At 31.6% G+C, this 25455-nt stretch overlaps 1 protein-coding gene across 1 annotated transcript in view; it reads right to left on the bottom strand.

Annotated features, from left to right (window-relative positions):
- LOC111712266 (inositol 1,4,5-trisphosphate receptor) overlaps window positions 1-25455 on the bottom strand; it is a gene marked incomplete at its 5' end in the record, with an annotated part of 72338 nt that overhangs the window by 13396 nt on the left and 33487 nt on the right. Inside the window, 29 exons of the mRNA XM_023486837.1 lie at window positions 269-342; window positions 1141-1231; window positions 1830-1913; window positions 2473-2531; window positions 3798-3892; window positions 4094-4245; window positions 5721-5812; window positions 6064-6105; window positions 6626-6735; window positions 7371-7444; window positions 8054-8144; window positions 9136-9218; window positions 9579-9674; window positions 10425-10471; window positions 10901-10981; window positions 11051-11123; window positions 12624-12705; window positions 12972-13052; window positions 13384-13480; window positions 13750-13824; window positions 14472-14529; window positions 15340-15395; window positions 15940-16009; window positions 16353-16449; window positions 17038-17124; window positions 18984-19083; window positions 19673-19770; window positions 20006-20124; window positions 24684-24788. Of these exons, the coding sequence (XP_023342605.1) occupies window positions 269-342; window positions 1141-1231; window positions 1830-1913; window positions 2473-2531; window positions 3798-3892; window positions 4094-4245; window positions 5721-5812; window positions 6064-6105; window positions 6626-6735; window positions 7371-7444; window positions 8054-8144; window positions 9136-9218; window positions 9579-9674; window positions 10425-10471; window positions 10901-10981; window positions 11051-11123; window positions 12624-12705; window positions 12972-13052; window positions 13384-13480; window positions 13750-13824; window positions 14472-14529; window positions 15340-15395; window positions 15940-16009; window positions 16353-16449; window positions 17038-17124; window positions 18984-19083; window positions 19673-19770; window positions 20006-20124; window positions 24684-24788 (2469 nt within the window). The remainder of the gene's footprint in view (window positions 1-268; window positions 343-1140; window positions 1232-1829; window positions 1914-2472; window positions 2532-3797; window positions 3893-4093; window positions 4246-5720; window positions 5813-6063; window positions 6106-6625; window positions 6736-7370; window positions 7445-8053; window positions 8145-9135; window positions 9219-9578; window positions 9675-10424; window positions 10472-10900; window positions 10982-11050; window positions 11124-12623; window positions 12706-12971; window positions 13053-13383; window positions 13481-13749; window positions 13825-14471; window positions 14530-15339; window positions 15396-15939; window positions 16010-16352; window positions 16450-17037; window positions 17125-18983; window positions 19084-19672; window positions 19771-20005; window positions 20125-24683; window positions 24789-25455) is intronic.

Raw genomic sequence — 25455 nt, forward strand, 5'->3', positions numbered from 1 at the left:
AAAAATATAAAAAAAACCAGTGATTTCTACATGTTTTTTCTTATTTATGTAATTGAACGGATTGACATCAACTACAGTACAGGATGTCTCGTAGAAAATAGTTTCTCATTTTACTTTAGTTTTACTTTCAAGTCTAACAAATACATGTTGTTCAATTTACAATGTACAGGAAGTCTATGCACGGTTTGCATCTGATATATGTACCTGCATGTACACTTTGCATCTGATATATGTACCTGCATGTACACTTTGTATCTAATATATGTACCTGCATGTACACTTTCTTTTGAGTTTCAGGCGTGAGGTATTCACAGATCTCTGGTATCGGGAAAACTATTTGTTCTGAAAACCAAAAATAATTATGAATTTTAAGAAAACACCATGAATTTTAAGATAAAACCCATGCATTTTAAGAAATAAAACCATGCATTTTAAGAAATAAACCATAAATTTCCAGAGAAAAACCAGGAATTTTAAGAAATAAACCATGAATTTTAAAAAATAAACTATACATTTTAAGAAAGCACCATGAATTTTTAAAAATAAAACCACGAATTTTAAGAAAACACCATGAGTTTTAAGAAACTAGATCCATGAATATTAAGAAATAAACCTTGAATTTTAAGAAATAAACCATGAATTTTAAGAAAACACCATGAATTTAAAGAAAACACCATGAATTTAAAGAAATAAACCATGAATTTTAAGAAATAAACAACGAATTTAAAGAAAGCACCATGAATTTTAAGAAACAAACCTGAGTTTAAAGAAAAAACTAAGAGTTTTAATAAATAAACCATGAATTTAAAGAAAACACCATGAATTTTAAGAAATAAACCATGAATTTTAAGAGAACACCATGAATTTTAAGAATTAAATCATGAATTTTAAGAAAACACCATGAATTTTAATAAATAAACCAAGAATTTTAAGAAAATACCATAAATTTTAAGAAAACATCATCATAAATTTTAAGAAAACACCAAGAGTTTAAGAAATAAACCATGATTTAAAAAAAGGCTAAGAGTTTTCCGATTTAAACTAATTAATACTTAATTAACTAATTTAATTATTTATATTTAAATAAATAATACATTCCATATTTAATTAATAACATACTTGATATTAATTACTAATTACCTAAACTACGATCATATCTGACGACTTCTATTTGGGCAGTGTGGGTGGAATAGAACCCTAGAGCTTCAACCATCTTCATATCCATCATATCCTTAAAATGATAATAATTTTAATATCAATGATTAAAATAATAATAATATTAATATTAATGATTAAAATAATAATAATATTAATATCAATGATGAAAATAATAATAATATTAATATCAATGATTAAAATAATAATAATATTAATATCAATGATGAAAATAATAATAATATTAATATCAATGATTAAAATAATAATAATATTAATACCAATGATGAAAATAATAATCATATTGATTGATATCAATGATGATAATAATAATCATATTGATAATATTAATGATGATGAAAATTATAAGAAAAGATTAACATAATATTTTTTCACATTTTGAAATAATTATTGGTGTTTTTTGACTATGATTTCACAGCTCTAAGGAACAAAAATTGTAGAATTAATACTAATAAAGGAAAAAATGGTTACGATCATGATAATATTTTTAGTGTGTACAAAAAATTTCTAAAACTCGGGGTGCCCCTATTTTCAGTTACTAATTTGAAAAGAGAAAAATAAAACATTTTCAAATCCAACCAAACTGACGAATTATTTTTACATATCAAAGGAAAACAAAATTTAAAAAAATTTAATAATTTTGTTCGACTTACTTGCGTTGGCTGGAGTAGGGCAGATATCTCCTTATTATACAATGCTAGCTGATGACAAAGTATGTAGATGTTATGACCAACAACCTGTACGGTACAACAATACATTAAACTTTGCAGTACAGTAAACTGTTTTTTGAAAATAAGAACCATGCCAGTAAGAACTGAATGGATGTATTGGTATGTATTCCTTGTCTAAAGGGACTGTAAGCCTAATTTCAAGCTGACAATGCACAATTTAAACCATTATTTGAATATTTTTTCCTGCAGTATAGTAATGCGCAAGTCACTTTTGTTGAGAAACCACTGCATTTGAAAATAATCAGATTTGAAAATTGTAAGATTGTATCATAATACTTTATCAGACTACCGTGTGAATCAGGCATTGCCATCTTTCCATTGAATTATCTTAATAACATAAGCAACTGCATAACGATCAATAACATCAATATCAGTATTAACAATAACAATCATGTAAAACATGTAAAACAACATGCACATCAATAACATTAACTAAAACATAAAAAATAACCTCATCAACAAACGAAAACAATATTTACATTAAAATTGTAGCTAAAGCAACCCTAAAGACATTATTGGTAAGAAATAACGATTAATAATATAAAAAAGTAAGTAAAGTCGTTTCCTTTGGTGAAACTCCATTCTCAGGATCCCCAGGATCATCTTCATCCTCATCCAAACTATCTATAGACACAAAATATAAATATATTAAATATGAAACACTGTCTCCGGCAATAACATATCTAATGAATAATAGAAAATGTTCTTAACTTCTGAACTTATTTTAAGAATTTTATTAGCCTATAGCCCCCGTGCACCCTTGGGATTCCTAAAAAATGTAGCCAATTTGGTTCAGCCGTTGGCCTACTTTATCTTGTATATACTAGTTTGGGAACCCAGCAGTGCCAAGGTAACTAAAATTTACTTACGCCATTTACCGACACTTGAACGATTTTACCGGGAAACTTAATTTTCGAAATTAAAGTCGACCCACTCAACTTAGAATCTTTTAACTAATTTAAAAACATTCCCGTGGGCAAAATTCCAAAAATATGACATTCAAGCGCAACGATTGTTCAGTGATTGCCAATTAGGCTACATTATTCAGATCAAAATAAAGTGCGAAGTGCAAAAAAATCCTCCCCCTTATTTATACTTTAAATTCAGAACATTTGGTTCTAAGATATCAGGCCTAAATCAGGAATATCAGGAAAGAGATCTGAAAGCCCCATCCCAGATTGGAGAACCCAGAATATAAGAATAAAAGAAAGATAATTTTAAGGTAAACATTCAGTCCATAACTTTTAAAGTACTAATTTTTCTTTCCTTCAAACAAAACTAGCAAAAAAATAGCTATTTCCTTCACTCTTCAGTTTAAAGTATCAAAAGTGTCATGGCTAGTTCTAGTCATAGAGAATAGAATATATATTAGAGGGGAATTTACTAGAAAAAAGTGTAAAACGGCCATTTTGTTGTACTGTTTCCATACTGCAGATGTACTTCACATATTTATGCTATATAACCTTTTGGGCCCTGGAATATCATTTCATAGAAAATCTAAAATTATTGTTAAAAAAACCAAATTATGAAATAGGCTGGTTTCATAATTGACCAATGATCATTTCACATAGACTCTATGCCTTCCACTTTACAAACGATGATTTTCCGTTTTAACTATAAATCAAATGATGTTTTTTTTCACCTAATTCATTATAAAGTTTATTTAACAGTTTAAAAAATTCAAAATTGAAATGGATAGTCTAGGGAACATACTGTATTAATGTACTCTACTGCATATAATTTGTGAACATTTACATGATTTGTACACTTTGAACTCTCTTTCAGGCTGAAAGGGACTGAAAAAACTCATACAGAAAGATTCTCTAAATTCCCCTCTAATATATATTCTATTCTCTCTGGTTCTAGGGCGGGCTTCTAACTAAACTTTACCTTGATGATAAGCTTTGCAAGCGACTTCTATCAACTGCTTGGGATTCATATTGTAGAGGATTTTCTCGGCTACGTTTTCAGTATCACATATAGTTCTAAATAAGATTTAAAACTGATAAATATATTTCTCATTGTTATTTTATTAACAAATTTTCTGAACATATTTTGTCATGGGTTTTTAAACAATCAAGATTTTGTGATGTCTGTTGATCTTTTTAAAAACTTACGTTCTTTATTTCGACTTTTCATATTTCAATCGATAATATTTTTATGAAATAATTTCAAGATTTGGTTACCTGGATTCCATGATGGCAAGAAGAAGCTTAGAAGCGTTGTTCTTGAGTTCAAGAACAAGATCCATTCTTGTTTTACCAAGAGGGTTTATGTCATTCAAGATCAGAGCTGTTATTATTCCCAGACCATTAGATTCATGGGTCGCGATACAAGCCTACAAGTAGAAATATTTGAATGCAGTTTGAATTAAAATTCATTCGGCGTCTAAAGATATCATTTATAGATAGGGGGTTGAAAGTAATTAAAGACGACTCAAGATTTTTTTTTTCAATTTTAAAATATCAGCATTAAAATAATCAGGGCATGTTTTGTCCAAGCTTAAAGGGACTGTAAGCACAATTTCAAGTGACCCTCTGTGCAAATATGTCAATGCCCGATTCACAACGGTACCATTAAAAGTTTTGTCTGATGAATTATGCATTAAATATTAACATTTCCAATTTCGAAAACTGGTCTCTATTATATTGCAAGAAAATTGGACTATATTGCAAGAAAACTGGTCTATATTGCAAGAAAACTGGTCTATATTATATTGCAAGAAAACTGGTCAATATTATATTGCAAGAAAACTCGTCTATATTGCAAGAAAACTGGTCTATATTGCAAGAAAACTGGACTGTATTGCAAGAAAACTAGTCTATATTGCAAGAAAACTGGTCTATATTCCAAGAAAACTTGTCTATATTGCAAGAAAACTGGTCTATATTGCAAGAAAACTGGTCTATATTGCAAGAAAACTGGTCTATATTGCAAGAAAACTGGTCTATATTCCAAAAAAACTGGTCTATATTGCAAGAAAACTGGTCTATATTGCAAGAAAACTGGTCTATATTGTATTGCAAGAAAACTGGTCTATATTGTATTGCAAGAAAACTGGCCTGTATTGCAAGAAAACTGGACTGTATTGCAAGAAAACTGGACTATATTATATTGCAAGAAAACTGGTCTATATTGCAAGAAACAAATAGGAATTATCAAACTTTATACTTTTAAACCTAAAAAACGACATTAGTATCACACAATTGATTATATTAAGATTTTAATATTATATCTGGCATTGCCATCTTAGCATGGAGGATCACTTAAAACTATGCTCACAGTCCCTTTAAAGAGACTTTCCACCTCATTTCGAGTTCTGACCCTTTATTTAGCGATTTAGCAATACATGTCCATTGACCCTTTATTTAGCAATTTAGCAATACATGTCAATTGCACAATTCACAACGATAGCCTCTCACACTTTATCTGAGTATTTCTTTCTTAAAAAGGAACTGATTAGACCTAATTTGGATGACCCTCCAGTTTTAATGGTTTAGTTTTACAAAGATTTGTTTCACCAATAATTAATAAGATAATTATGTTTTTTTTCTTTGAATTCTTTCAATTGTACATAAGGAACTTGCAGACTTTTGCTTCTGAGACAATGAAAGAAAATTGTAAGAATTTAACACATTTTAACCAAAAAAATCATATTTTCTACATAAGTCATCAAATAAAGGTTCCGCTGTGAAATAGGCAGTTCCTTCTGAAAAGGAGGATTCCTTGACGTAACGTCTTTTACAGTTTTCAGGAGATGTGAGATTTCTTTGATTTAAAAATAAGCTGCCATACACTTCTTAATAACCTCACCTGATTTTCATAACAAGGTCCCTGGCAGTACTCTGTCAATGTTTCCATAATTTGATTAATTATTCCAACATTATTCTCGTTAATATATAATCCTAAATATTAAATGTCGGATAAGCTTCATTATTCAAAAACCGTCGAACTCAAGAAAATTTCAATTCTAACACAACTTCTTTTTCCGGGAAGCAATAGAGATAGTAATAATAATAATTCTATAACAGACTTGCCTTTCCTTCTTGGTGTAAAATTTAAACTAGTGGAGTTATGAGTTAGCAAAAAAAACATTGACTCTCTGTCCATGGATAATTACAATGGACGTGAAAATGTTTTCAAAAAGAAAGATTACCTAAAAGTCCAAGTCCGCCAGTTGTACTTCCACAAATACAGTCTGAAAATAAGATTTAATGAACAATAAAACACATATTTCATACTTTACTATTGCTGATTTCAAATAAAAACAATGAAATTTGAATGAATAAACCTGAAGCTAGGAATGTGAATATAAAAAAATGGGGAAAGGAACTGAATTTTTGCCACAAACTCAACTTTTCTAATCCCTATATCGTTGCAACCCGATGTTGTAGACCTTTACTATTTGAAATATGAAAGATAGCAAAAATTTAAGATTTGGAAAATTTAAGTTTGTTGCGAAAACTTGTTAACTTGATATTTCTATGCAAGATTTGTATCCACTATTTAATAGTAATGATTAAACAGTAGAAACCAGAAAACAGTAGAATTATCATCGTCTTTTATTCTTTTTAATTTGTGTTTTGCAACAGATTCATTAAAAAAAGTGGCTTAAAATCTTTTTTAACAAAGACAGATTACAAAATTTATTTCTGCATTTCACGACATATACATATATACATACATACATATATACATCTCTGTTTGTTGTCACTGACCTAGTAGTATGAGGGTTTCTGAAACTAGATTGTATTTAGTTTTATTATTCTGATCTCGGAGAAGGTTTTGAAGGAACTTATTGTGGTTTTCACACAACAGCTGCAGAAACCTAATTAGAAACATTTTTAACAATGTTTTTTAACAATCCCCCCCCCCCCCTAGATTTAATATAAGACAGATTTATCGATACATGTTTTTAATGCAGAATGCATACAATCATTTGTCCAATCTTGTTTTCTGGCTGTCCTGTTTGATTTCTGCATTCTGGACTGTGTGTGTACTGTGTAATATCAAGTGACCCTCCATGCAAAGGAGAGAATGCCCAGTTTACCAACGGTACTCATACAAGCTTTGTCTGATCAAGTAAAAATTAGATATCCATGTTTTTGTTTTTTAATATTTTCAATTGTGTTTCTCTGCAAAAATAACTTGCGCATTTCTTGCTTTTATAAAAAATGCAGAAATTCACACAAATAAACAAGGTTCGAGTCTGAAAAACGACTGTGTCTTTGACATTTTTGATCAGTTTAAGGGTTTAAGGGTACCCATTTTAGATAAAAGTTTTCTCTCTATGCATTAAGGGTCACTAAAAAATAAAAAAATAAAGCCCTGCAGGTGCGGCGTGCTTCCCCCGCCCTCAATGTACAAACATAAGTTTTTTCTCGTAATTTTGGAAATCCCCGATATTTCTAAAAATTTAAAAGATTTTCTCTGAACTCGACACTCTAGTTAATGTAGATCTACCTTAGAATAGGTTGCATTACAACAACCTTAGTAGACAGCTGATTCTCCTCATCCTTCTCTCTACTTCTCTCAACCTGAAAGGGAGTGTTCGGGAAAAATGAAAGGCTTATAATGTGGAAAAAATTAACGATGGTGATCGCTACTATCTGTTGCGTCCTCAAGGAGCAAATTAATTGTTAAAAACGACTCATACAAAAACAGAAAGTTGTAACATTCGACTCGAATCGGAGAAAAAATCACTTTAATTTCTCAACAAATCTTTCAGATATTATACAACCTATAATCAACGATAATTTTTCAACGCATTCCTATATAGTGGAGAATTCATAATATATTTTTTTAATGATCTGAGAGTGAGCTACTTTTGAAAACATTTATTCCTGTTTCGAGAAATTTTGATAATGAAGACGACAGTTTCATATTTTTCAGGAATGTTCGAAAATCCAGCGCCAGCAGTGAGCCGTGAAAACAAGTTGTGAACTAAATATTATTTATAAAAAAACATTGACATAGAAATTGAAGGGACTGCGCTTTACCATAGCATAGGAATTAAAAGGATTGCTCTCAAAATTAACATAAAAATTAAAGGAATTGTTCTCAACTTTAACAAAATCATATTTAGAGGGATTGTTCTTCTCCTAAAATGAATTAACTGAACAGTCCCTTTAAGACTAGTTTCTGACCTTCTCTGCTAGTAGATCTTCTAGTCCTGGTGTAAGGGGAGGAAGAGCTCTACCATCTCCTCCCCGGATTGCAGAAAATGCTGACTGAGTGCTGAATTAACTGTGGTCAATACTAATGAATTCTAAATCTGTTCATTACACGCTAAGTTGGTTTGAGTCAATGCCCTTTATCGGTGAGTCAAATATTATTTAAATATTTTCCCATATTTGCACATTAGTTGTGCATTTCGATATTAAAATTTTACAGGTAGCTTTTTTTCTTAGAAAAACAAGGTTTTGATGACATTCCTTTATATTGTTTCGGACCGCAAATATACTAAAGATGGCAATCAATATCAATGAAAAGTTTTTGTATTTGTTTACTTTTTAATGTCTTAATTTTAGGTTGCGTTGCAAAGATTATAGTTTATTTTTTACCTTTTTTCAGTCAGAATTTAATTTAAAAGGCCCTTTTTCACATTATTGTGAGATTCCTTTATAAAAGGTTGGTGAAGGGGGTTGTTTTTAAATTTTTCTTTATATACCTTATACCTGAAACAAACTATGTGAATTGTCTGGGAGGGGGCTTGTTTACACCTTATTGTTGTCTAATTCTATTTCAACTAGGTTTTCAAGGCGCTTCACGCTCATCTTTTATTTCAATTCAAGAGTTTCTCTTTGTATACAAAAGCCAAAAAAGTTTTGCGGATTTTATAAAACAAAAATTTCGTGGATTCTTAAGATTTAATAAAAATAGAATTTTGTTGGAGGCTAATTTTTGAATTTTTTTTCATTCATAAACCTTTCTTGGAGACAGACAGACAGACAAACAGACAAGCAAAGTATATATATATAAATATAGATTCCTGTCAGAATTAATTCAAAAAGTTGTGGATAGGGGTTCTAAAAAAGACCCCATTTAACCTCATTTTTGTCTGATTCTATTCTTAAAGGCTGAAGAAATGGAGTTGTTAAAAATTCTTATTTATATACCTTATACCTTATTTTTTATTAACGATGTAAATATGTCTTGAACGGGGGCCGGGCTTGTTTAATTCTATTTGAAAAGGGTTTCTGAAAAAAAAACATATGTTAATGTTTACCTTATTGCTGCCTGGTCCATCTCCTCCCGACCCTCCTCTGTCAGAACAACATGACCGTTCATCAACCGCCTTTTCCTCTTCGCCTTAACATTAACAACCAAAAATGAAAAAATAAAAAAATAAAATATATTTTTTGGCATAAATTTCTGGGGAAATGAAAGAACATTAAATACTATTATTACTACGGTGACTGCTGTGAAGGTATTAAATCTTCATCTACAATTTTATTTTTTTTTTCTCAGAAAATTTTCTCTTTTTAAATATTTTACGAAATGTTGAATGCCTCTAAGAAATTGCACTAAAAATAAAGTTTCTACTCCCGTTAAAAAGTAAAGCTTTTTACTTTAATCTAGCAGCTAATGATTGAAATTCATCCATCCCACTAGAAATCAATGAATTCCTCATATCTTCTTTTTTTTCTCTAAATATTTACATTTACTGACCTTCTCAATCTCCTTTGTGCCGTCTTTGACCTCCTCCCTACTGGTCATATCTGACGTGTTGACCGTCACAGAGCTCTTGATTTCTTGCTGAGCCTCCTAACAAGCAACATTCTTTATATATTATGTCATTGTAATTTAAAGAGTGGTATGCACGATTCCCAATGATATCCTTTAAACTCCATCTCATCAATATCTGGATGATATTGCCGTTGTTCTGGTTTGAAAAGTGTTTAATTCAGACAAATTCCTCAATTGTTACTGTAGAAAGAAAATCTGCTAGTCCCTTTTGTGAAAATAATCAATGTGTAAAAAAATTATAACAGAAATAATTCATTCATTCTCGATGAGACTAAGACTTAAAGGCACAGTCTTGAATCTATTCATGAAAAATCACTCGAAATTAAGTCCTCAGGCCTTTTTATAGTATGAGTTTAAACTAAGAAGATATACAATTACGAAAAACAAAAAGTGGTTGAACAACAACAGATAGTTGAACTATTACTGATAGTTGAACTAGGACAGATAGTTGAACTAGTACACATAGTTTAACTAGTACAGATAGCTGGACCGCTTCACTAGCGTGGCAGTGAGTGTTTAAGGTCTAGGTTTAATAAATTTAGAAATGTTGTAAGTAAAAATCTGCCAGTAAGTTTTATGAATTAACACAGTATAATGAGCCAAGTATGAATTAGATATTATAAAAATAAATTTTCAAGTTTCTGTAATGGCGGTTTTATTTTGTTTTTTTTGAAGTAGGGGGCGTTGACATAAAGACAAAAAGACAAAAATTTACATACTTCCAAAATCACAATCAAATATTAAGAGCATTTAAAACATAAAAACTACCTTTATTTTATCAAAGAAGACCTTAAAGAACGCCTGACTGGTATCTCCTAGCAATTTTTCAATGATAAATTAAAAGTTTCAAATCTTGAAGATGATGAATTTTGCTAACAGCTACCAAGTTGACTATGGAGTTTCAGCATAAAACTTTCCTATTGCTATTACTTTTTTATAACAGGTTCCAGCACACGACCAAGAGCCATGACGCCATATATAAACAGCCATTAATTACAACTTGCCAATCATATTTTAAATAGTAAATTATGGATACTTCCCCGATGGGGTTTGATAAATCAAAAATTTAAAGATTTGAAGATTAGAAGATCTTTGTAAAATGTAAATATAGTAAACATAAAAAATATTTATTCCAGACAAGTCTGCAATTTATATCAAACGTTTTGTGTAATTTTATAACCGTCGCTAAAAACAAATAATAATTTTAAAAATAATTTGAAAATTTTAATTTCTTAATTTTTTTCCTGAGCGAAGTTTTGTGTAGAGAGATTTTTGAATATCCATGTTTCCTCCTTCTAGTAGCGCAATTCCAAATTCTACAACTTCTAAAATAAAATAAAAAAATAGTTATTATGCTTTAAAATTATTTAATTTATCATTATGTGAAATTTGACCTGTAAATATTCTAGGGCTGGACGTAGATTTTCCAGATTTTATTACTAAATCCACTATCAGAGAACTTGAACCCTAAACAATCGTACTCTATGGAAAACACATTGTACACAATGAACCTTACTAAGAATGACATTTTCGGCAGTGTACAAAAGAAATTTTACTCGATGAACCTGGTTATTAAAATGAAACTGTACACAAATAATGTGCTTCAAGTACCTGTACCAGTTTAAAAAAATGACATACTCCATGAACCTGGTTATCAAGATGACACTGTACGGAGTAAAGTGATTCATGTTAAGTGTACAATTGTTATATACTCCATAAACCTGACTGGTTATCAATATGACACGGTATAGTGCAAAGTGCTCTATGTTAATTGTAAAATAATAGTCTACTCCATGAACTTGGCTATCAAGATGACGTTATATTGTGTAAAGTGCTCTATGATAGGTGTACAAGAATACTGTACTCCATGAACTTGGCTATCAAGATGGCACTGTATAGTGTAAAGTGCTCTTTGGTAGGTGTACAAGAATACTGTACTCCATGAACTTGGCTATCAAGATGGCAGTGTATAGTGTAAAGTGCACTATGATAGGTGTACAAGAATACTGTACTCCATGAACTAGGCTATCAAGATGGCACTGTATAGTGTAAAGTGCTCTATGATAGGTGTACAAGAATACTGTACTCCATTAACTTGGCTATCAAGATGGCACTGTATAGTGTAAAGTGCTCTTTGATAGGTGTACAAGAATACTGTACTCCATGAACTTGGCTATCAAGATGGCACTGTATAGTGTAAAGTGCTCTATGATAGGTGTACAAGAATACTGTACTCCATTAACTTGGCTATCAAGATGGCACTGTATAGTGTAAAGTGCTCTTTGATAGGTGTACAAGAATACTGTACTCCATGAACTTGGCTATCAATATGACACTGTATAGTGTAGAGTACTCTATGATAGGTGTACAAGAATACTGTACTCCATGAACTTGGCTATCAAGATGACAGTGTATAGTGTAAAGTGCTCTATGATAGGTGTACAAGAATACTGTACTCCATGACTTGGCTATCAAGATGACACTGTATAGTGTAAAGTACTCTATGATAGGTGTACAAGAATACTGTACTCCATGAATTTGGCTATCAAGATGGCACTGTATAGTGTAAAGTGCTCTATGATAGGTGTACAAGAATACTGTACTCCATGAACTTGGCTATCAAGATGACGCTGTATAGTGTAAAGTGCTCTATGATAGGTATACAAGAATACTGTACTCCATGAACTTGGCTATCAAGATGACACTGCATAGTGTAAAGTGCTCTATGATAGGTGTACAAGAATACTGTACTCAATAAACTTGGCTATCAAGATGGCACTGTATAGTGTAGAGTGCTCTATGATAGGTGTACAAGAATACTGTACTCCATGACTTGGCTATCAAGATGACGCTGTATAATGTAAAGTGCTCTATGATAGGTGTACAATAATACTGTACTCCATGAACTTGGCTATCAAGATGGCACTGCATAGTGTAGAGTGCTCAATATTAATGTACTCCATGAACCTGGTTATCAAGATGACACTGAACTTGATGAAGATTCATCTGCGCTCTCAACAGCTTCTTACTTCCAGGACCGTGACTAAAACTGTAAAAAAGGAATATAAGAATAAACAAACAATATGAGCTAAATTATGAATTTAATGTCGCTTAAATTAATTGATTTATAATTAAGTTTGAAAACAAAATGGCCGAAACTATGGTTTAAATGTCGTCTTAAATTAAATAGTTTATGATTAAGTTTAGAAACAAAATGGCAAAACACTATGAATTAAATTTCGTCTTAAATTAAATAATTTATAATTAAGACAAAATGGCCGAAAACTATGAATTCAATGTCGTCTTAAATCCAACCTGGCGGGCAAATGAAGGTTGTTGTTACATTGCATTGGAGGAAGAGGTATCTTTCCAAAGTATCGATTCAAAAGAGAGGTTCTGTAAAAAGAGCAGCTTATAAGAAGCTAAGACAAATAATTAGAAGATAATAAGCAAACAGAAAGGGAGAACAATGAAGGAATCTTAAGATTCTATTCTTTCTAGGCTTTATCAAGACCAAATTCAACCTAAATTTCTTGTCTCACACCAACATTATTTAAATCAAATCAGATTTTTAGGGATGCCCTTCTTTCCGTCTACCGACATTTAAAGTACATTTACTTAATCAAGAATGAAGTTTGAGTTCCATTTTAACCTAGTACATACTTTAGAAACCAGGTTCCAGGATATATGCAATAAAATTTTCAAAAAAGCTTTAAACTGCTTTTTCCTGAGTAGGTCCCCTTTGTCCCCGTATTCCGAGTCTGAGGACATCATGTCCTTCAAGGTCTGCAGGATCTGGACGCAAAGACGGTCCTGCTTGTCCTCTAAACCAACCAATATTTTTGATTAACAAAAAATTGAACTTGTATCAAATTAACCGCTCTAATAGCTGATAGTACCTCGAAAAAGAGACTTTAAGGATTATTTTTACAAAAAGTATTCAATAAACTTAATGTTACAGAAAATAATTACAATAACAATTTTGTTCATGCTTCGTTCTACACTTCGCCTTAATACTCTCAAAGTTTTTAAATTCTCCTTATGTTTACTTCATTAAGTTTGTTAAACTGTTTTGTATTATAATATTGATTGCCTAGAAGAGCTGCTGTATGATTGATAAGACGACGAATAAATCCACCGTTCTCACATTTACGACGGGGATCAGGACCTGACACAAGTATAAAGGAGTTAGTTAAAGTGAGTGTTCGCGAAAATTTAAAGGGTTATACGCTAAACCCGAATAAAATTTGGAATCAAATGACATTTTTTCCAAGATTTATTTTTAACATGTTTCTAATTCGAAGATTGGACAAATGAGAGAACAGGAATCTACAAATTTGACCAAAAAACTAAAAGATCATTTATATTTTATTTACTAAAATATCCTCATTGGTGAATTTTCTAGTCTTTCTATCTTTACAACAGTTGTTTGTTTCCGCATACTGATGGCTCTGCCAGAACAAATGGTTAAGTTTTGAAGAGTTATCTGGCTTACACTCCCAGGTTGCAAAGATGCAACAATTTTTAACATTTATTTATGAATTCTAATTCTGTAGACCTACGCATTGCAAAAATGTAGAATTGCTTTAAATTTTCATGAATAAGATTTAGTTTAGATAGAGTAGGATAGCTTGTTTTCTATTTACTCAAGATGAGATTATTGGTTTTAAACATTTAAAACATTTAAAGTTCAGAAGAGGTCTAGATAATTTTCACATTTGAAATAAAAATAGCTTTTTCGGCTTTAATGCTTCTGAAAAGTAACAAGGTAACATTAAATTACACATTTTAGAGAATAAAAAGTAGAAAATAAACCTGTAGGGAAGAGAAGTTCAGGTCTATAGAGTACATCTACCAGTACAGACACCTCAGCCTGCAGTACAGTACAATTAATAATATTAAGGTTTAAAGGGTACATCTACCAGTACAGACACTTCATCCGGCAGTACAGTACAATTAATAATATTTAGTTTTATAGAGTACATCAACCAGTTCAGACACCTCAGACTGCAGTACAGTACAATTAATAATATTTAGGTCTATAGAGTACATCAACCAGTTCAGATACCTCAGCCTGCAGTACAGTAAAATTAATAATATTAAGGTTTATAGAGTACATAAACGAACCAATATCTAGGCATAGCCATTAGCCAGCTGCTTTTATATGCGAATTACTTTCTAAATAACAAAAGACCAAAAACTAATAAAAACACAAATTTAGCTGAAAAATAACAAGCGCAGTCTTTAATTTTTAAAGTTAAAAACTTGAACTAAGCAGAATGGTTGGAACAAATTTGAATGTTGATAATTAAATATTATTGTTGATTATTTGGGTTTTCCAATATTTTTCAATATCCCAATATGAAGACTACAAAAGAATTATAAGGACTCATTATTAAACTAAGCAAATGACAATATTTCGATATTTTTTACCATTCACAAGTAAAAAATAAATAAATATTACCCTCAACTCAAGCCCACGTAAAATCTATAATCGAACTAACTATAATATCATAATTATCATTTAAAGGGGGCATTAACGTTACAATGTGTCATGGGGGGTTGATAGGTGGGGAGGAGGGGTGGGGGGGTCCCAAGTTGCTTCCATCTTTAAATTATCTCATTACTTAAACTGTTTCAACTAAATCAAATATTTCGAAATCTTAATTTAATAAAGTATGACCTGCACTAAGGGTTTCAGATGATCCTCTAGCACTGACACAATATCATGCAATCCTTCTACTCATTCTCATTCTCAACATGTAGAACATTTTGATCCAAGCTCACATACATACTGTGGGGCACATAAAACTGTGCAACAGGAAGACGATCAAGTGAATGATTGGTCCTAGTTCAATGACCTAGAAGCATTGCAAATGGCACAAATCTTTCTGCTTTGACGCTTTTTAATCCTTTCCCTAGAGGTTATTTCAGTTATCACAAAATTGTGACAAAATTTTGACGTTTTGAAAAAAGACAAGCAAACAGAAATATATATTATAATCTCTTTTTGTCTGTCCAATCATAACTCAAGAACCCTTTGACCGATTAGCCTCAAATTTTAATTGGGGAACTCAGAGAATCAAAGGATATTTCTAGCTTGGTTTTGAGATTTTAAATTGAGTGGGTTGGCTTGTATGGGGATAAATGGCTAAAATTTTAATTTACGACCAAGCGCGGGTAAACGGCGGGAGTAACTACGAGTTCTCTGGGCCACGACGGGTTCCCAAGCTAGTATATATATTATATATATATAAAAATGATAATAATGAGGAGTATGTTCCTATAACAGTTCTGTTCATCCTTATATGTAGAGCAGTAGATGTCATCTCTCTTTTAGGAGTTCTTGTCGCCTAAAGAAGAGAAATTATGCAACTTCAAACCTATATTTATAATCCTGAAATTAAAAGTTTCTTATATTCATTGACGAGAACCATAAAGACATCAAAGAGGCAAGACAACATTTTTATAAAGTTATTTAACTTTTTGTGATTTAAACATTTGGAATTTTAAAAAAATCATTTATGTTACACAAGAAACCAACATTTTCTATTTTCACTTTTCAAAAAGAATTCATGGATATTGGATATCTCATTCTTGGCAAAGCTTTTTTGGATAAAAAATGGAGGGTCACTTATAATTTACTTCCAGGTCATTTAAATAAAAAGTCTAAATCCTTATTTTGAAGTTTTTTACCTGTAACCATTTACTGGTGGTTTGTCTAGAGATAATCTGAGCTTTGGTGAACATTGTGGCAACTTGAATATCTAGATCCGAGGGAATAGCAATAACCCTGTACAGTTTACATATAGGTATGTAAAATGTGTTCTTTTACTGGATGCTTAAAGATTGTTATCATATTTACAGTGGCCAATAAATTTTTAGAATGGGAGGCGACTTTTCAAAAATCTAATCGTATTTGATGTGATGGAAAAACATCATATTAAGTGAAATTATGTGTTTGCAAACGACAGAATTACCATTTTCAATTTTACTGGATTAAATAAAATAATATATAACTAAATTGAGACAAACAGTCGTCTTTTATTCAAGTTTTATGAGGTACAATTTTTTTAACAGCTGATATTGAATTAGAACATGTTTAAAGCATCTTCAAAGATGAAAAAACCGGCATCAACATATATACAAACTTAATCAGTTTCCATGAAAAAAAATGAGAAAACGACAGAAATTTTAACTTCGGAAAGCTATTTTAGAAAAGCAATCAGGAAAAATCCCTATCGTTATGCAGTTTTTTGGATTTTAAATCTTAGATTTAAAAATTAAGTAAACAATTCTAGCACAAGAATTTACTAGAAGCTTAAACTAAAAATTTAAATATAAAAAAGAGAACTTGTAAATGCGTCTGAAACTACTATACCTTGCTTTTGCAACATCAGCTAATGTTTTAATGCAGTTCTCTACAGCAATCCGTTGATCTGTACCTAACCATGAACACTGGGATACCCTGTACACCGATTCATGACGTAAGTTGTACCACATTGTATATAATTTAAATCTTATAAAAGTTTTAGTAATTTTACGTTAAACCCGATTTCTAGAGACGTCTATTCAACCCAAAATAGCCTGAGACACCACCTCAATTTTTTCATCGAGATACTTATCTATAGCATTTCGTAACTTTTTGGAAAGCTCCTTGGGCTCTACTTAAATAACCAGCATTACAAAATTTGCAAAAAATCCCCAAAATCCACAAGGATTGTAGGTAAGCAAAACTAACTTTAAAGGGAGAGACTGACTTTGCATGATAGTTGAGTTGAGTGCAATATGGTAAAGAAAACTTTAAGGATTCATTTGGTACCAATGAGACATTTCTACGGTGTACAATTTTTAATTTTTTTAAAAAGTCGCTTGTAATATTTTAGCAGTTGTCCTAGCCAGCAGGAGAAACGTTTTTTACAATTCTTAAATAAAATTGACAAAGCGTGTAACTATAGTTGCATGTATACAAACATGTTGAGATAAACAATAAACTTTTATCATAGACAATATGTTATTAAAATTCATTTTAAAATCTCGCAGGTTTTCGCTAATTTTTTCAACGGGGTCGCTTGTTGGAGATTTTCTTTATTTTAATTGTGAAGTGGACATTTTGAAGATTCAGCGAATAAATTTATAAAAACAGAAACGTTAATATTAATAATGAAATAGTCGTTTCTACAGTTCTACGGTTCTACGGTTCTACGGTTCTACGGTTCTACGGTTCTACGGTTCTACGGTTCTACGGTTCAACGGTTCTTCAAACCCATTAAAATCAATCTTTATTAGGTAAAACTTGAATCTCTTCTTCCTCCGCAATGGCTAAAAATAAAAGGCAAACATTTGGCACATAATTCAATTTTCACTATAATTAACCAAAAAAGATTGAAGTTCTATAAACTCGAAATTATTTGCGGCATTCTACACCAGGAATATCTGAAAATGCTCGTAAAAAAAGGTTAACATTTTTAACAACATTAAACTTAAAAACTTCAATTCAATTGAAACTTTATTCGATTTACTAAAATTCGATATTTCAGTTATACCTTTAACGTGGCCCGATTCTTTAAAAATAGTTTTATCTGAGAGAATTAGACACTTAAAAAATAATATTGAAAGGACTAGGATTTCGAGGTGGCTTGGACGAGAGATTGTTGTGGTTGGCCTACCTCCCCTTTGTCAGCTATTCATGTGTAAAGTGGCGGGAAACCCCACTCAAACTGTCCAAGAGTTTAAGATTAGAAAAAGACCTAATTTTTTTAAAGGAAATCAGCCTACAATATTTGTGAAAATTAAACTTGAAAACTTTAATTTAATTGAAACTTTTTTTCGATTTACAAAAATTCAATATTTCATTTATGCCCTAACATGTCCCGATTCTTAAAAAATAGTTTTATCTGGGAGGACTAGACACTGGAACAAAATAATGTTAGAAGTACGAGGATTTCGAGGTGGCTCTGAGGAGAAAATAAGGAGAATGTGGCTCGGACGAGAAAATGTTGTGGTTTGCTTTCCTCCCCTCGTTCTACTATGGCTTTCATAAATAATTTCTATTAAGAAATATGTTCCGAAACAGCAAAATAATTTTTTTTACAGGTTTTGGCCAGGTTATTTTAATAGTAAAAAACGCTTCTTTCGCTTGCTGAAATAGCTGGTGAAATATTACAAAAAAAATTGTAGACCGTAAAAATTACTAATTGGTATTGAATGAATCCTAAAGTTTCACTTTCAGCTCAAATACCATGCATAGCCGGTCTCTCCCATTAAGAAATTATTTTAACCTCTGAACTATCTAAAATTATCTAAAGTCATCATTAAATCGGTTTCCTGAATGCCGCACCAAGAAGTTGAACGAACACGCTCTGTCTGGTCTGAACTGTTGTGGACTGGTCCGAGTACGGAGACTTGAAGAATGTGGTAATAATTTCTAAAAATAATCAAATTGTAAAATAATAAAGTTAAATGAAAAGATCTGACCCCCACCCACCTAATTGGGAAATTATTTGTCAAATCTGATTCTTAAGGGTTCAGATGATTGCTTTACACCCAGATGGTTAAACCTTATAGACAGTAAAGAAGCCAGCTGAACTAGTGTTACAAACATCAAACCCAGAACTCTAGTTTGCACTGCGAACAGTAGATATAATAATAATACTTATAGTAATAATAAAAACAATGTTAAACTATTAACCATCATTTCGAAGGCCAAGTCCCCTTCAGAAATAACCCCCAAATATCGGAATTAGTGTAACAATGACACAAGCTTAGTGTGAATTAATATGCCAGGGCTAGCTACCAATGAAAAAAGTTACTCCCCAGTTGGAACACCAACAGTAGCCTAGACCAGTTCAGAATCAGAACAGAGCTGTCAAGATAATTATTAATATATTATTAATATTATTCGTAAGTTTTATAAAATCACCTTGTCTTCCTAGAGTTTAGTTGCTAAAGCTAAGATCTTTACCAAACAGAAGTTTCACCCAGAGGATAAACTGTAATTTAATATTGACAACAACCTGTTAAAGTGATGGTAACATAGGTTTCTAGGGCTGTGTCTGCATGTTTCCTGTCATGGGTAGCATTGGAAACAATGGCCATGTCGAGTAGAAAGGACCTGAATATAAAATCATATATTTTAATCAAAAAAAAGACCAGATTACAACAGGATAGGGGAGAGGAAATGTCCTCCCCCCCCCCCCCAACCCTTAGGTTGAATATGAAACTTTTGAGTTTTGAACCTCCAAATATTGTTGTTCTTTTCAACTTTAAACATCAGTTAAATCAACAACAATGTATCTGCTTCTTTAAAGTTAAAAAATAAAGTATTGATTGATAGTAAAACGGCGTACCTTTCAAAAAGCTGCCACATGTGGTGTGAAGTATATATTTCCTTCATCTCAACCTCAGTATCAATATAACAATGGGTCAGAAAGTTCACATAAGCATCCTTCACCTCAGGTATTGTGTCCTAGAAAATAAAAAATTTTTAAAGCAGTGATAAAATAACATGAAAATTGTAGCGGAGCCATATAAACTTTTGTATCTTTCTTTCATTCTTTTCACAGGAAAATTATTTATTGTAAGTTAAAAATTTTACATTTGTAGACAGATCTTAAAAACCTTTCACAATTATTTAGATTTGAAATGGTTAGGCTCTACTTTCGTAGCAGGCCTTAGAAGAATCTTTCATTATAAGCCTATTGACGGGTTACTGCTATTCATATACATCCCAGTTCTATTTTGAAGTAAGAATCTGGTAAATTATGGATCCAATGAACAAGGCAAGAAAAATCCTCCCCAAAAACTGAATAACCTTTTGTCTGCAAGTTTATTTACTGCTAAGCAATGCAGAAAAAAAGAAAAACTAATGTTCAAATGAAAAAACTGAGCTATTGATTTATTAATTAGATAATAAAAATGACTATGGCATACTATTTAATGTTGTTTAAGCTTTCAATTCCTTATTTCAATTAAAAACCCAATAATCAAAAAAACCTGGGGGGCAATGAAGCTTTTGAGCAAAGTATCAGTTTAATAAAAACGGTCGGAAAGAATGCAACTTTTAAAAGCTTGTAGGAATTTTCTTCAAATAGCAGCATTTGCACTACTTTTATGGCAAATTGGTAATGCTTTAGTCAAGTTCATTTCCAATCCTACGGTAACATCAACCTCCTACAAAAATATTGAAAGTATCACACCACCTCTGATTACAGTTTGTCAGATTGGGTAGTATGATTGGAAAAAAGCTGAGGAACTAGGATATCATCTACAAATGAATTTTTTAAAAGGAGTGTTTACTGCAAAGAATGGGATTACTTGGGGTGGTAAGGACAATCTTACTTTTCATGAATCAATCAGGCTTTTATTTAAAGCAGAAACAAAAAACATTCTTGTTCATGAAACAGTTAAAAAAGAGGAAAGATTTATCATTCCCTATGGCCATTGTTTAGACCTACACAACACAAGTATGAACAAGGGTGATGGTGCAATTCGAGTACAGATAAAAAAAGGGAAATATCGTATGTACATTACAGATCCTGCAATGGGTCTTTACTACAAAATATCTGAACCATCCATGGTTGGGGATATAATACAATTCGACACTGAGTTTAATAGATCAACTATCAGCAAAATAAATTATTTGATAAAGGTAGAACAAACTTTATTGGATCCCACTAAACCTGGAGAAGAGTGTTCTAGCTATGATGAATATAATACTTTCAAATCCTATGCAGAATGCATTTACTCTGAGCATGTCGCTAAAGTGTTTCCTGAATTAGGCTGCAATATCCCCTGGATGTCACAAAATGATACTTGCCAAGGTTTTATTAATTATACATACAGCCCGGAAACAAACAAATATTTACGTGACATCATATACTATTCAGCAACCGCATTGAATTTACCCTCAACATCTTGCAAAGTTCCCTGTGATAAGTTAAGTGTGACTTCAAAGTACCTTAGTACTACTGAAACTATCAATGGCATAAACAGTTTTAATCTTCACTTTGACCCAACTATCAGAGTTAGTGAAAGCATATCTCAGTACAATGGTTTTGATCTGACAGTTGAAGTAGGAAGTGCACTAAGACTTTGGCTTGGATTGTCTGCCATTGGACTCTTTGATTACATGATTGAAATAATACAATTTTGTCTTAACTTTTGGAAAACAAAATAATGCTTTTAGTTCTGCTACCACCAACTGTAAACTGTAAGGCCAGCACACTGCCAAATTTAATATTTCCATCAGCACCACCTTTAGGCTACTAAAAACTAACCTATCAAATTTATTAGCTACCTGCAGACACATGAAAAAACAGACAGCATATAAATAAATATGTGCACAACTTGGCATAATAATGAGTTTTTGATATTGTTAAATTTTGAGAATAATAAATAACACGTTTTAGTAAATATTTGTTGGTATGGTGATTGAATTTTAATGTTTAATAAAAGATAAGACATTAATTGGATAAGTTTTTTTTAACAATTAACCTTAGAATAAGGAAAAAGCTTCACTTTTCCCCATTTTTAACTTTTCCCTTTACATTTCAAAATAATATATCATAGTTAATGCCAGATCAAAGCCTTACTTGTTTTATTCTAGTTAAGATAACACTTAACAACATTACTTCTAAATCCACAATGAGAAGATTACAAAGTATTAGATTGTCAGAGTCTAAGTATATTTGAATTTCATCTTATTTAATTATTCTCACCTTTAAGGCACTTGGCGCCCCTTTAATAGAAAAGATTTTTGAATAAAAATACTGCTTTTTAAGACACTATTTTTCTTTGGAATTGTTCATTTCAAATTTTGCTCTGTCAACATTGAAAGATATTTAAAATTTAAAAAATTATTTTCCAGTCAAATTTGAAAAGTTGTCTATTCATTCGGCCATTTTTGGGTCATGTAAGTTTCTACAAAAAAAATATTGGCTCCTTGATTCAGCGGTTTTGAAGTAAATTGGATAGAAACAAATGAGCAAAATTTATAGGTTAAAACACTCGCAAAATTGTTAAGCCCTTCTTAAAAGCTCAAAAAAAGTTACATACTATTACCAAAGTTTAAAAGGGGCACTCAAAGCTTACATTAACATATTTCATAGTTTGACTTAAAGATATAAGAATAAGTGTATCTACTCTACTTTACATTTCTATACCTTTCTACAGCAGTTTGATTGATATCATATCTTGATATCTGTTTATTGATTTACCCATATACTTGGACCATGGAAACAGTTGACAACAAATACAACACATGAGCAGTTGCTTGAAAACCACCATTAGAAATGGATGCATTAAAATTATGCAGAAATATTCTTCAAGTTATATCATCAGCATTGCTGATTTGGCAGCTATGGAATGCAATGACTAAATATCTCTCACATCCAAAAATAATTTCTGAATCTTTTAAGCCTTTTAAAAATGTCTCTCCCCCTTCCATAATATTATGCCAAGAAAGCCAGTATGATTGGTTAACTGCTCAAAAACTTGGCTATCATCTACAATCAGACTACTTGAAAGGTGTATTTCTTGAGAAAAATGGAATAACATGGGGTGGGAAGGAAAACCTTAGTTTCAAACAGTCAAGTGAACTACTATACAAGGCTAAACTGGATGATATCTATTTCAACCATATTGAAGAGAAAGAATATAAATTCATCCTTCCCCATGGACATTGTTGGAATCTTAAAAACATCACTTTTAATCCAACTGAGACAACAGTACCTCGCATACAGATAGAAAAAGGACACTACAAAATGTTTATTACTGATTCAGCAATGTCTCTTGAATACCAAATATATGAGTCCTCTATGGTTGGGGACATTATAGAACTAAATACTGAAAGAAACGCATCAATTATAAACAAGAAACATTACTTATTAGAAATAGAACAAATTGTTTTGGATCCAAACAAGCCTGGGGAAGAATGTATCACTTATGAAGAAGAAAGTGGTTACACATCATATGCTGACTGTGTGAGTTTAGATCATGAAAAAAAACTTTTTCCAGAACTGGGCTGCAATATTCCATGGATGACAAACAAAAATGTTTGCACAGGTTTCATCAAAACTAATTACAGCCAAGAAGCTATGAGATATCTGAAAGGCATTATAAATAACGCCCAGACTGCTATTTTCCATCCCATAGGCGAATGCAAAGTCCCATGTGTTAAAACCTTGGTCAAGTCTAAGTATGTCAGCAACATAGAAACAGTCAATGGCTTAAACAGCATTTACCTTCACTTCAACCCAACTGTCAAAGTTAGTTTAAGTGTATCACATTACAATGGGTTTGATCTTACAGTTGAGATTGGCAGTGCTCTAGGGCTTTGGTTAGGATTGTCAGCGATAGGGCTTTTTGAAGGCATTGTCAGAGTTCTGATTGATTTTATTTCACATGTAAGAAATTTATACAGAATTCAAATTGATTAAGGAAGTTTCAATGTTGATTCCTAACAACACCTCTTCCACTACATGTTGCAGTTCAATCTAATTAGCAGTCCAGTAGTCATCAAAGTAATATTAAATTCACATCATGGACATTAAATTACAATATATAAAATCTAAAATATTATTAATTTAACATCAAGTACAAATAATACACTTTTGGGAGAAGCCCAAACCTATTTTATTTTCTTAAAAGAGAGCTGTGAAAATATGAGGGAAACTGTTGAGCCAAGGCTGGGGTTTAGATTGTATGATGCAACTTGACACTAACCACTGATTCTGCTAGGTTAAATAATGCTGTGCAGAGCAATCACTCAATCACTCAATTCTTTATGATTATATGTTAGAGGTATGGGCAGATAGTTCCCAAACTTAATGAACAAATTATTACTAAACAAATAAACAACCTATCAGTCATCATTCCTTAGAAGTTGGGGCTGGGAATAACCATATATACAGTCATTAATGTACCAATTGGTTACAACACTAGCCCAGTGTGGCCAACAGTCCGAGTAGAGACCAATGACTAGACCCAGATTCAGAACAAAATCCAGATTTTGATGGGCTTACTAACCTTGTGGCACACCATTGTAACAATATCATCAAGGGGGAGCAGACTATGGCATTTAATCTCAGTGTACACATTCTTCCCCATGGTACAGCAAGCTAACAACCTAACCTACAAGTAAAATGTGAATATTTTCAAATTAATTGTCTTAAGAAGTTTGATTAGGCTTAAAATAATTTTTTTTTTGTATATTTGTATGTCATGGTTTCTGACAAATTATGATTTAAAACTGTTCACTTGAAAAATGTTATTTAAAGATATAAAATATTATTATATAAAAGGGAGCAGAGGCTAAGATTTTTTTTGATTCAACACTAAGATGTAAATTGTGAGCAAAAAAAGTTCTGAAAATGGTTAGAGACTGTAAGCGTAATTTTAAGTGACCTTCCATTAAAAGAGGGCCATGCGGGAATCACATCAATGCCTTTAAACCTTCAACTTTTCATCAAGGAAGGATATCTCTGTGTATTTATATATTAAATGTTGTTGTGTGAAAAACCGTGTAAACTCCCATTAAAATGTGAAAATTCATATTCTGCATCTGCTATAAAGTAAAATTAATATCGCTTTAATATGAAAAAATAAAATGTTAACAATTATAATTTCGTCAGTTCCACCCCCGACACTGAGCTGTGAGGACCTTAACCCTTCCTTACCCTGTTGGCCCCCAATCAGCTGAATCAAATGGCGGGACTAGGTATCTTCTTCAGTCTTCAAACCAACATACAATGAATATAACTGAGCGTATCCTGGGTGTATACCAGGACTTTGTGAAAGC

This window comes from Eurytemora carolleeae, unplaced genomic scaffold, assembly GCF_000591075.1.
Source record: "Eurytemora carolleeae unplaced genomic scaffold, Eaff_2.0 scaffold1248, whole genome shotgun sequence".
NCBI classification, from domain to species: domain Eukaryota; kingdom Metazoa; phylum Arthropoda; class Copepoda; order Calanoida; family Temoridae; genus Eurytemora; species Eurytemora carolleeae.